Genomic DNA, 12207 nt, shown 5'->3' with positions numbered 1-12207 from the left:
GATCAAATGAAATAGTATTTGTAAAGGGTCTTTAAGCACTATATGAAAGCCACCTATTCTCATTATGATTATCATCATTACTATTGTTACTGGGCGAGACTGAGAACCACACACACACACACACACACACACACACACACACACACACACACACACACACACACACTATAGAAAGCCCCTCTCCAACATGCAGATTCCAAAAGGCTGTCTTTTGAAGGGTAGCTAAAGCAGCAATTTGTGCTTCTATTTTGGAAGTTGCTTTGCCAGAAGTCCATTGGGAGAATCACATCATTTAAATGTATATATCATGCCAGAGTCTTAGCCTTTCTTAGCCTAGTCTATCACTGGAAGATTCACTTTAGCTTGCCGGTTACTTCATTTCTGATGTTATGATAGCCCCACAAGACACTTTAGAAACAAACTCTGTTGTGTGCAAAGAGTTACTTTGTCAAAGAAAAAAAAAGAGCTTAAATGAGTGTAGAAAGACCTGAATTCTGATCTCATTGCGACACTGTGACCTTGAGCAAGTCACTCTTCTAAGGTTACCACTAGCAGGAGAGGATGAAGATTCTGATTGGGCTTAAATGCCTCAGGAGAATCTAGAAACAAACCACTCAAGCTCTAGTTGAAAAACTCTCAGGGTTAAAGAAAATCTTAAAGCTGTGTAGATTCTAAACTGAGTGAGTCTCATCTCTATCCCAATAATGATTCTTGGGTGTCATCAATGGTATTACTCTGGAGTTTTGGGACAGGCATATTCACCTAAGAGGAGCACACGACAGAGACACAGAAACTCTTGATCTAAGCTAAATGAATCATGACATTCCAATGTGCCAGATGAAAAAGACTTTAGAAAAATCACTTAAAGACAATTAACAGGCAATATAAGGCTTCACTGATCTTAGGATGACTGAAATGCTTCAGAGTCTACCAGGAATATTTTATCAAAAATTACATGTGAAGAAATGTCAATATCTTAGCCCCTTAGTTATGAAAAATGAAGCTCCCTCCCTTTTGTCATAGACATGCCTTCAATGTCATTTAATTTCCATTATAATACTATCATCACCAGTCTGCTATTATGCTAAATCTTGGTGTCAATTCTACATCAGGGCTTACGTTTGAAATATTTTGCTATCAGAAAAAGAAACGATAAGTGCTTTTAAAATGTTTGCAAAAAAAAAGTTTGAAAAAAGATAAAACCCACATTAGATACATGTTGGACTAAGAAACAACAAATGTAAAAATTGTGAAACTGGTGGAAATCATTCTATCATACAACATTAATACCAAGAAACCACTAAAACAACAAATAGAACATTTTTTCATTTGTATTTGTTCCTTTTGTAATTGTAGATAATAGATTTATGAATTGGAGGGATTCAATGGTGAGTAAAAGAAAGCATCTTCACATTGTTGAGTTTTGCTTAAGACCTAACATCATTCAAGATAATCAGAATAGGATATGTTTGGGAATGGGGATGGAGGTCTGGGAGTCATGCTCACTGAGCTAAGGATAATAGATGAACTACCTTGGTGCTTAACAGTTGCCTTTGAAATGTAAAAAGATCTATTAAAACACTAGCCTTGGATTTAGGAGGACCTGAGTTCAAATCTGACCCTCAGACACTTGACACTTACTAGCTGTGTGACCCTCATTGCCCCGCAAAACAAACAGACAGACAGATAGATAGATGGATGGATAGATAGTTAAATGAATGAATTAATGAATAAATAGATGAATAAATAAATAAAGACTTTTATTTTATTGAGTGGATCCTATGGGAAAGAGAATCACCCAGGGGAAGATATGGGTGAGTTTTGACATGTAATGAAGGAGAAAATATCTACATCAATGAAGGCAAGTGCCTTTCCCTCTGAAGTTACCTTCTATTTACTTTGTATATATTTAGTTACTGACATACTATCTCTCCCATTAGAATGTAACCTCTACAAGAACTGGAAGTCTTTGGCCTTTCTTTGTATTCCCAGAATGGAGCACAGTGCCTGGCACCTAGTAGGTGCTTTAAAAAGTTTGTTGAATGAGTAGATGAATCAATCAATGAGAAATCTTGTGTCTACTATGGACAATGAACTGTATTAAGTGCTGGGGATATGGGTAGGTGGAGAACAGTCCCTGCCCTCAAGAAACTTTATATTCTACTAGAAGATACAATAAAAAATCATAATTAGCAAATATTTTTACAGAATTTTAAAATTTTCAAAGACTTTTCCCCATATAATTCACATACTAGAAGTCATATTATTCACATATTTCATATATATATAGTGAAGCTCATCAAGCTTCACAACACACTGGTAAGGTGAGTGCAATAGTTGTTGTAGTCTCTCTTGTAAAGACAAAACACAGGAAAGTGCATTAAAAGGAATTACAAAGCTGAAAGAAGACTAAGAAAAAGGGGGATTGGCAAAAGCTTGACCTAGGAGGTGGCCCCTGAGTCACAAAGAAACCAGGAACTCTTAAGAGGCAGATGTGAGAAGGGAGTGAATTCTGGGCACAGCTTATTTAAGCCACTGAGGCAGGAAATGCCAAGTTTTGTTTAGAAAACAACCAGTAGGCCACTTTGGCTATAATTGAAAGAGCAGACACGGAATATGCAAAATTGAATAGTGAAGAAGTATAGATAAATATTACTCAACAAAACATGAAAATTTGTGATGTTTGAAATGTCTTATAGCACTTTCATTTCTCCTTTCTCTCCTCTGCTTTTATGCAGGTGATTCCTTGAAATCAGGGATTTAAAATTTTTCTCCTTTCTCTTAACAGTATTGCACCAATGGCAGGAGAAAGGAAGGAAGGAAGGCTCCCCCCAGCACACTGGGTAGACACCATGTGGCATAATTATGGGAGGGCATGGACAAGCATGGGCAGGCAAAAATAGATTATGTTCTCCATCTTTGGAGGGAATATTCCCATTGATGAGATCATAGATCCATCAGAGAAAACACATCAAAATGGGGTAAGTAGTGAAGAAATACTTGTTGAATTGGATGGAATGACTGCATGGGGTAAAGTCTCCATGATCTTTCAGTGAAAACACAACTAACATCACCAGAAAATGGTACTCATGGTGAACAAGGCATTATTACAACTAATGAGATCAACTTTCCCATTCTAGCCTGCAAGGCACAGCAGTACATCCCCCAAAGATGCACAGAAGAGAATGTGTTATATTGGGTACTCCTGTTGGGAAGTGAGGGGGAATCATCTCATTGCCTCCCAGCTTGCAGATGGCATCTCCATGTGAAGCAATGTTACCCCAGACTACTTATACTCTGTGGCTCAGAGAAGCTGATGAAACAATATTTTAGGAATAAAAAAATGTGATTCTTCACTTGGAAAAGGAAAAGAGGATAATTCAGTGGAACTCAGATTCAAAACCTGCATTTTATCGATAACAACCATTAACTACAGGGGCAGGACTTGATCTGTTCATCCCCACTATCCAACATCCCATATATTTCCTTCCTTTTGTAGTTAAATTCCTTAAGAAGGCTGTCATTAATTGGTGCTTCCACTTACTTTCCTCTCACTTTCTTAATTCTAGGCAATTTGGATTCTAATCTTATCATTCAACTGGAAACTGCTCTCTCTATAATTACCAGTGGTCTCAACCATCAGATCTAATGGATTTTTCTTGATTCTTATTCTTTTGGCCTCTCTATAGCCTTTGACATTGTTGAATACCCTCTTCCCATGGATGCTCTCTTCTGCCTAGGTTTTCATGACACCACTCTCTCCTGGTTCTACTCATACCTATCTGATCACTCCTTGGTCTCCTTTAATACATCTTCACCTAGGTGATACCTACAAATGGGTGCACCTCAACAATCTTTTCAAATGAGATAATGTTTGTAAGAAGCATTTAGAAGAATGCCTGGCACATAGTAGGCACTATAGAAACACCTATTCCCTTCCCTTGTTTGGGGCCTTCTCTCTCTCTCTCTCTCTCTCTCTCTCTCTCTCTCTCTCTATATATATATATATATATATATATATATATATATATATACATTTTCTGTCTCTTAGTTATCTCATCAGCTTCCATGGATTCACTCATCATTTCCTTACTCAACATTATTGGGTCTACTTATCAAGCCCTAACCTCTTCTAACTTCCAGGCTCTTATCTCCATCTGCTTATTGGGTATTTCATACTGAATATCCTGTAGACATGTGGAATTCACCATGTGCAAAACTGAACTCATTATCTTCCCCACTTAGCCTGACCCTGTTCCAAACTTGCATCTTACTATCGAGGGCATCACTATCCTCCCAGTTACCCAAGCTTGCAACCTAAGTGTCATCCTTTATCCCTTTTTCTTACCACCAATCACTTCAAGGCCTTTTGATTCCACCTTCTCAACATGCCTTATGTGTACTTTTTTCTGTCCCCTGACACTGCCACCACCTTGGTTCAGGCTGTAAGATGTCTTGCATGGAGTATTGCAATAGATAGCCTCCTGACTGGCTTCTCTGACCCAAATCTCTCCCCACTCCAGTCTATCATCCATTGAGTTTTCAAATTAGTCTTCCTAACAACTAAATCTGAGCACGTTACTCCCCTATTCAACAGTAAATCCTTTTCACCAAGTATCATCTTCTGTTTGCCTTTTTAAAACTCTTCATGGGGGCAGCTAGGTGTTACAATGGATAGAGCACTGGCCCTGGATTCAGGAGTACCTGAGTTCAAATCTGGTCTCAAACACTTGACACTTATTAGCTGTATGACGCTGGGCAGGTCATTTAACCCTCATTGCCCCCTCCACCAAAAAAGGAAAAACTTCATAAGCTGGCCCCTTCCTACTTTCCTTGTCTTTTTATATTCTCCTTTCTATGTATCTGGTGATCCAGTAACACTGACCTCCTTGCTGAATGCCTCACACAAGACATCTCATCCAGCCACTGAAGCCCAGGGAGGATAAGTATCTTACCTAAGTTTGCTCAGGTAATAAATAACGGAGCCAGGATTTGAACTCGGCTCCTCCTAGTTCCTAATCCAGCATCCTTTCCATTGTTACAGGTTGCCTTCAATTACCAAGGCTTCACAAAAAATGGAAATTATTTTATTTGGAAAACATGATGGGCCAGAGTCTTTGGCTATTACAATTTTCCCTGTTACACCAACTGTTATACTTAAACATATTTACTGTTAAGTTCATATAGGAAAATGGTCAGGAAGGTATGATATCACTGTTCATGATTGACAGTTCTCTTTCTTTCTTTCTTTTTTTTTTTTGCAGGGCATTGGGGTTAAGCGACTTGCCCAGGGTCACACAACTAGTAAGTGTTAAGTGTCTGAGGCTGGATTTGAACTCAGGTCCTCCTGAATCCAGGGCTAGTGCTCTATTGACTGCGCCATCTAGCTGCCCCTGACAGTACTCTTTCAATATTAATATCTTCTTTAGACTTAAGTACACCCATATCTCTTCCATGAGACTTGCAGGTAGCAATCCTATATGATTTTTGTCCTATTCCGTCAGAGCTTTTTCAGAGAGGCTATACCCACTGGTCTGGTGGACTTCTAGCAGAGTTTCTAAGCATTTTATAAGTACGAATAGGACACTTGGGTAGTTAACTCAGGCTACATGGTCAGTCTACCTTCTTTTCAGATTGGAAGCCCTTATAAGGCCATTTCCTTTTAACTCCTTTCAGAACCCATTTTAACCTCCCAGAAAGACAGAGACCACTACAACAAAGACATGAGACTCTCTGAACAAGAAGCCATAACTGTCAAAGTTCAAGACCGCACCATCAGTTTGCTTGATCTACATAACTGTGGGTCCATGTAAACTCATATGGGGAAAAAAATGTACGGTAAAAGAAGTAAAAAATATGTTCATGAAAATTACATTTATAGTGCTAGGTTTCAGTCTTATTGAGTTGAGAGGTCCTGGAAAGGATTCTTACTCTTCTCATTTCCATAAATAGGCTATACCTGATTGAATAAAAATTCACCATGGCCTCTGGTGAAATACCACTTATAGATTTTTCATTAAACTCATGGGGTTCAACTTCATTTGCAAAACTTGAACATTGGCTATGGATAGGATGACACCTTGCTCCATTCCCCATAATAAATGTCAATTTGACACCAGAAGGCAGACCGAGGTCCCTACCTGCTTGGTTCGTTGTCACGGTAACTGAAACTGATTGATCCTGACTCGGGTTATACTTGGATACTCCATTCACGGCCCAGATTTCGAAAGTATAGTTCGTATGTGCCAGGAGGTCTGTAATGGAGACTTTGGTGCTCTTAAGACCATTCTGCTGGGGCGTATAGTGGACCCCACTGCCACAGGATCGACAGCGGCTGGCATCCCCAGCACCGCACTTCTTACATACTACATTGTAGGAAATGTCCTGACGGCCCCCCGTGTTCTCAGGGCTGCTCCACTCCAGGTTCACTGAGGTTTCGTTGACATTCGAAATCAAGTTGAGGGGAGCAGATGGTGGACCTGCGGAAACAGTCAAATGCAATGATGTTACACATGAGTACCTGAAAGTCTCCCTTAAGGATATCTCAGAATCTGCTTGGTCATTTATATAAAATGAGAGGGTCACAACTATTATATCAGAACATTAAGCATCCATAAAGTAAAGAGTTTCCCGAGGCTCACGGACAATGGGTTAGCCATGATTACACAAGAAGAGCTAGAATCTACATCTGAATTCATATATCCCATACCACAGTATGCTATCTACTATACCAAGCTGTTTCTTTAGCAAAACAAGCCAAGAGCAAGCAGGTCATTTAAAAGAATCATGTGACAAAAAGTACTTTGCTGAAGTTTCATTTTAATTCCTGGGAAAACAATCTTACGTCAGCCTTTCCTTTGGCATATGGGACAATTAGATCAAACAGTCTCTTGTGCCCATCCATACCTTTACTTTGAAGTGGCAGAGAACCATAATAGAATTCCTTTATATCTCAATTGTTATCATCCGGAAAATGGGTCTAATAATACAATTGTAATTCCTGGAGCTGTTATGAGACCCAGTTAATTAGTGTTTGCAAACCACTTTTGCAGATAAAAATATTACAAAAGTACAGGTTATCATCAATGTCATTATGAAAAAAAAACCAGCTGAATTTTACAGATCTGCCATTGGTAGCAAAATGTGACAGGCAAGTTAAGCTATTTAAGGGTAATTAAGAGAAACTGGTTTAACCTGGTTACATAGGTGCAGGAGGCCCAGCTATTGGAGATATCAGGCAGAGCCTGACTTGACTGGCTCCAGGCCCTTCTCTTTCCCTTCAAAATGGAAAGAACTCTATCATGTTCTTTATTAATTTACTTATTCCCACTGACATCAAAGAGATTGCACAAATATGAGCTGAAGGGATTTATAGGTCCCATTCATTCTTGAGCATGTGGGATTAAATGATTGCCTTAATGGTGGTGTTTTTGAAGGAGAACTGCCCACTGCAAACAGTATTTAGGGAAGAAAAGAGGACTCAAAAGCAGCAATAAATATTCTTGCTTTCTGCAGAAGATAATAGAGGTTCTGTGCAGGGAAGCCCTGAAATCTCCCTGAACCTGGGACAGAGGCAACTTCTAAGGCTGGCCTTATTCCAAGAGATCCATCAGATGCAATCATTGAACTAGAAAAGGGACTTGGAGATAAACTATTCCAACCCTTTAGGTCTTACAAGATGGAACGGAGGCCCAAGTAAGATGAACAATTTGTCAGGGTCACATGGCTGGTGAATAGTGGAGCCAGAACTAAAATTCAGGTTGGCTAATAAGAGACCACAACTCTTCCTGCTACAACACAGTCACTTCCCCTGGTAAAAGAAGAAGGAAGCAAGGAAGCTCTCTCCCATGATGGTGAGTTGTTTATTACTCTGGAAGGTTGAAAAGCATCTTTTCTCTTTTCCCATCAGAGAGAATAGCTGACCAACCAGCCTTTGACACATCTGACTTGTAGTTAAGTTCACTGTTAGTAATTAAATTAATACTTGTGCAGGAGAAGCAGGCCACCTTGAAACAATGGAGAGAGTTAAATGTCAGCGGGCCTCAGTTCAAATCTGCAGTCTGCCACTGATGACTTTCGTGACCAGGGAAAATCATGCAAGCTGTCTGGGACACCAGTTTCCTTATCTGTAAAGTGAGAGGGCTGTCCTTGAATCTAGGCTGTTATAAAATGTGGGGACATAAGATTATTCAGTTTAAACTGTTTGGAGGAAAGATGATGAAGATGATAAAACCCTGTGTGATTCTTAGGTCCCTGCCCATGCTCCTCAGGTATAGTGATTAATTGGTCATTTACTATCTTATGTATAAAAGAAATCCCTGGCTTTCTCACCACAGTTGTGTGAAAATCCTTAGGGGATTTTTTTCTTAAACCTAGAGCTGCAATTTTCCCACTAGTCAGGAAGCTTCGCTGCAAGCAAGTCCCTTTTTTTAATGAAGCCCAGCATTTTCTCTTACAGTCTTAGAGAATTGTTTAGAATACTGAGAAGTGATTTGCTTAGGACTGCTTAAGTCAGTATATATCAAAAGTTGAACTTGAACTTAGGTCTTTCTGAATTGTAGACCAGTTCTCTATTCACTAGGCCATGCTCCCTCTCTCACAAGTAAACCATTATAGAATGTTAAGAGGTCAGCCACTTGTCAACTTATAGGGGTAGGCTATTTATTATTTATTATTTGGTTCAAAGTGATGGATGGTAAAAGGATTTTAGTGGTAACATTTAATAATTCACTGTTCTTGTCTCCTCATACAGATTAATTGAGGGATTGAAAAAGATAACATTCCCTACAAACTCTCCCTCGGGCCTATTTATTCTCTCCATTTCTTAACACTAATATCGGTCTATTCTTTGGTTAATTTAAACAGGCATGGGGAAGACATTGAATACTCAATAGAGGGAGGCAGTGTGATGAAACAAGGAACCTGAGTTTTGGAATCAGAGAACCAAAATCTAAGGCTAGCTTCCACCACTTATTTCCTGGCTGATCTTAGATGAGTAAATTAGCCTCTCTTGGTCTCAGTTTCTTCATCTGTAAAATGAAGAGGGATAGATTAGATAGCCTTTAAGGCCCTTGCCAGTTCTAAATATATAATTCTATTAGTTTCATCAACATTTTCAGCAGTAGTGAGTCATAAGTAATAGAGTTACAAGTCAAATCCAAAAAAATCTTGATGGGCAAGAACAAGGACTGAAGTTTTTCAGTAGGTCAATGGCAATTTCTCTCTCATTTGGATCCCTGCTTATATATCTCCATATCGATATTTATCTATCTATGTACATATATGTATAGTATACATATATAGGTATATGTATGTAAATACACATGTGCATGTATGGAGTAGGTTCATGTCCTCTGTAATCTAAGAAGACCAAAATGACACCTCTCTGTTAGGGTCAATGTATAGTGTGTCCAACTGTAGCTTATCAGACCAATTCAAGCTTAGAACTTTCTACCACACATCAGACACGAATAGTCCATATGAACATTTGGAATGGGGATGATTCTAAGTATGCATACACACATATATTTATATAAACACATTTATAGATATAGATATCTGGAAGAGATTATCTTGTCTAAACATTTCATTTTATAGTTTAAAAAAAACAAGGGAAATTAAGAGATATGCCTAGTGTCACACAGGTAATACATAAGCATCAAAGACAGATCTGAATCCTGGTCCTCTGATTCCAAAGTCAATACTCTTTATACTATACCAAGAACTCAAATTTCTTGCTATTTACAAGTCCATGCTTTCTCTTACTTGATTGCTAAAACCCAATATAGATATAGTTGCTCTGTGGCCATATTTCCCTTCTGTTGATTTGTGTCAAATGCTGGAGTAATACCAAAGAAAGAGACAATAGTAAAGGATGAAATTTCTGTGAAAGCCTGTTTGGCCCATCCTTTTGGCAGGTAAAGAGAGAAACAAGAGAGCAAGGGTGTTTTCAGGATTGCCAAATGCAGCCAATAGTGGCCATTACTGTGAGATGAACCGCTACCCTCTAGCATAAAAAAATATCATCGGGTTTTGGTCTCTAAAAGAGATTAGCTACCAGTTCCTATGGTGCAGTAACTTTCAGGTTAACTCATAATGATTCTGAAATCCATTAAGCTTACTGCCAAGGTTCTGCGTCCATTTTCACGTGGGAAAATGTGCCACTGTGAATCAAGGGAGGCAGCGGCAAGAAGTCAGTCATTAGTATGTGGGACAGAGCACTCATGGCAGTATCTGAACAGAAAAGAAATGGAGCAGAAACTAAGCAGGCAAATGGCAACTGGTCCCAGGGATAGAAGTAGCAGCCCTGGCCTGAAAAGGCGGGATGTCAATGGATTACAAAATGGAAGACTGGCGGGGAGAGAAAAAAAAAAAGCATGGGATGCTTCTTTCTGGCAATTGTTCCTAATGGGGCCTCTAGGTCACAACTCAAAGAACAGACAATGAGGACATTTTCTGTTGGCAACTCAATCTCTCCCCAATAATATGAAAACTCTATTTCAAATGTACTTTCCATGATTCTTCTACCTTCCTCTCCAAACCCCCCACAAAGGGACTCTTTTTCCTCAGGAAGGCAGTAGAAAATACATATTCACTAAATGTGAAGTGGAGAACTTGAGCTTGATTCCTAACTGTGTGACCTTCAGCAAGTCCTATACCTCTTGGGAATTGACAAAAATTAACTCTTTAGTCACTTCTAGGTCTAAATCTTATGCCAACAAACCAACCAGGGAGGAGGAGTTTAGAATTCTAGTCAGTCTGGTCTAACTGATTTACTTCACAATGCCACCTTAAAAAAATTATAGACAAAGGTATATTTCCTTCAGGTAAAAGAAAATCATCTAGCAGCAAGGTGGCATTGGCTCTATATTGCAGATGCCAAAGCATCAAATTTCAGCATCAAAACAATGGGGGCAGGGGGCAGCTAGGTGGTGCAGTGGATAGAGCACCAGCCTGGAGTCAGGAGTACCTAAGTTCCAAATCTGGGCCTCAGACATTTGACACTTACTAGCTGTGTGACCCTGGGCAAGTCACTTAACCCGCATTGCCCTGCAAAAAAACAAAACAAAAACAAAAACAATGGAGGCAAATGATCCCCTGGATGTTTTGTCTTGATACGCCAAATGTATGGAAACATTTAGATGTTTCACATCATAGAGATGCACCCATTCCTAGGAATAATCTTTGAATTAAGTGTCTGAAGCGTTTCCCTCATGTCTACAATGGAAGAACTACATTTGGGAAGCAGGTTAGGGGCAAAGAGGATGGGGCTATAAAACATGCATAAGTATCCAACATCATTAGTATGTTCCAATGTCAAATGGTAGACTTGTGGTAAAGAAGGATATTGTTTTGCTTTTTCATGGGTCTAACAAACCATACCAATAACACATTCATTATTCCTTTGTTAGAATTGTTCCAATCACTCAATATTGGGGGGCATACTTTAGAATAGTCCATTTTATGGTTAATCATGATTAGCCTGAAATGTAGGGTTCCCAGATATCCTTGATAAATGGAATTATCCCATATTCAGGAACGTTGTCCATGAGATTGTTCTATAGTGACTGGTAGCAGAGAACAAACTTCTTCAAAACTATGAATTTTACTTGACAAGCTAAAAATCTGGCAATTCTGTCCAAATAGCAAAGGAAGCCCAAATGTGGTTTCCTAATTTTTTCTGAGGGTTGAAACATTATTGAGCTCAAAAGTCCCTTCCAACTTTGTCAGCATTGCTATCATCTTGTAACTCAACTGTGTTTTCAACAGCCATTAATGTTTATTAATGAAGAAGAAGAATTTAGGTCTGAACAGAATTTAACAGTCTGGAATGATTGGGGCAAATCTAGAATGGCAAAATTTAATGGATGTAAATGTAAAGTCCTGCATTCAGGGGTCAAAAACTGAATTATTTGCATGAGTCCAAGATTAGAGGGGAAACCTTCCTAATTAAAGCAATTAACTTTGGCTTGAGGGTATTTTGACAGAAATACAGCATCCACAAAGTAATCTCTTTTGGTCAAGACCATGTTTAGTTTGGGACAGGGTGGATATTGACAAATAGGAAGAAGAACAGAATGGTTGGGAAACTCAAAAATCATGTCTTGTGAGGGAAATATATATATATATAGATAGATAGATAGATATAGATATAGAGAGAGAATAGTTGGAGCAACTGGGACTTCTTCACTGACAAAAGATTTAGAC

General features: G+C 38.9%; 1 protein-coding gene across 3 annotated transcripts in view; it reads right to left on the bottom strand.

The window, feature by feature from the left end:
- EPHA4 (EPH receptor A4) overlaps positions 1 to 12207 on the bottom strand; it is a 168656-nt gene that overhangs the window by 75024 nt on the left and 81425 nt on the right. For all 3 annotated transcript variants that reach the window (XM_043994387.1, XM_043994388.1, XM_043994390.1), the window contains exon 5: positions 6141 to 6479. In XM_043994387.1, coding sequence (XP_043850322.1) covers positions 6141 to 6479 — 339 coding nt within the window. The remainder of the gene's footprint in view (positions 1 to 6140; positions 6480 to 12207) is intronic.

The sequence above is a fragment of the Dromiciops gliroides genome, chromosome 3 (assembly GCF_019393635.1).
Source record: "Dromiciops gliroides isolate mDroGli1 chromosome 3, mDroGli1.pri, whole genome shotgun sequence".
In the NCBI taxonomy this organism is placed as follows: domain Eukaryota; kingdom Metazoa; phylum Chordata; class Mammalia; order Microbiotheria; family Microbiotheriidae; genus Dromiciops; species Dromiciops gliroides.
The sequence above is the reverse complement of the archived record's forward strand: the minus strand, read 5'-3'. Positions and strand labels throughout refer to the sequence as shown.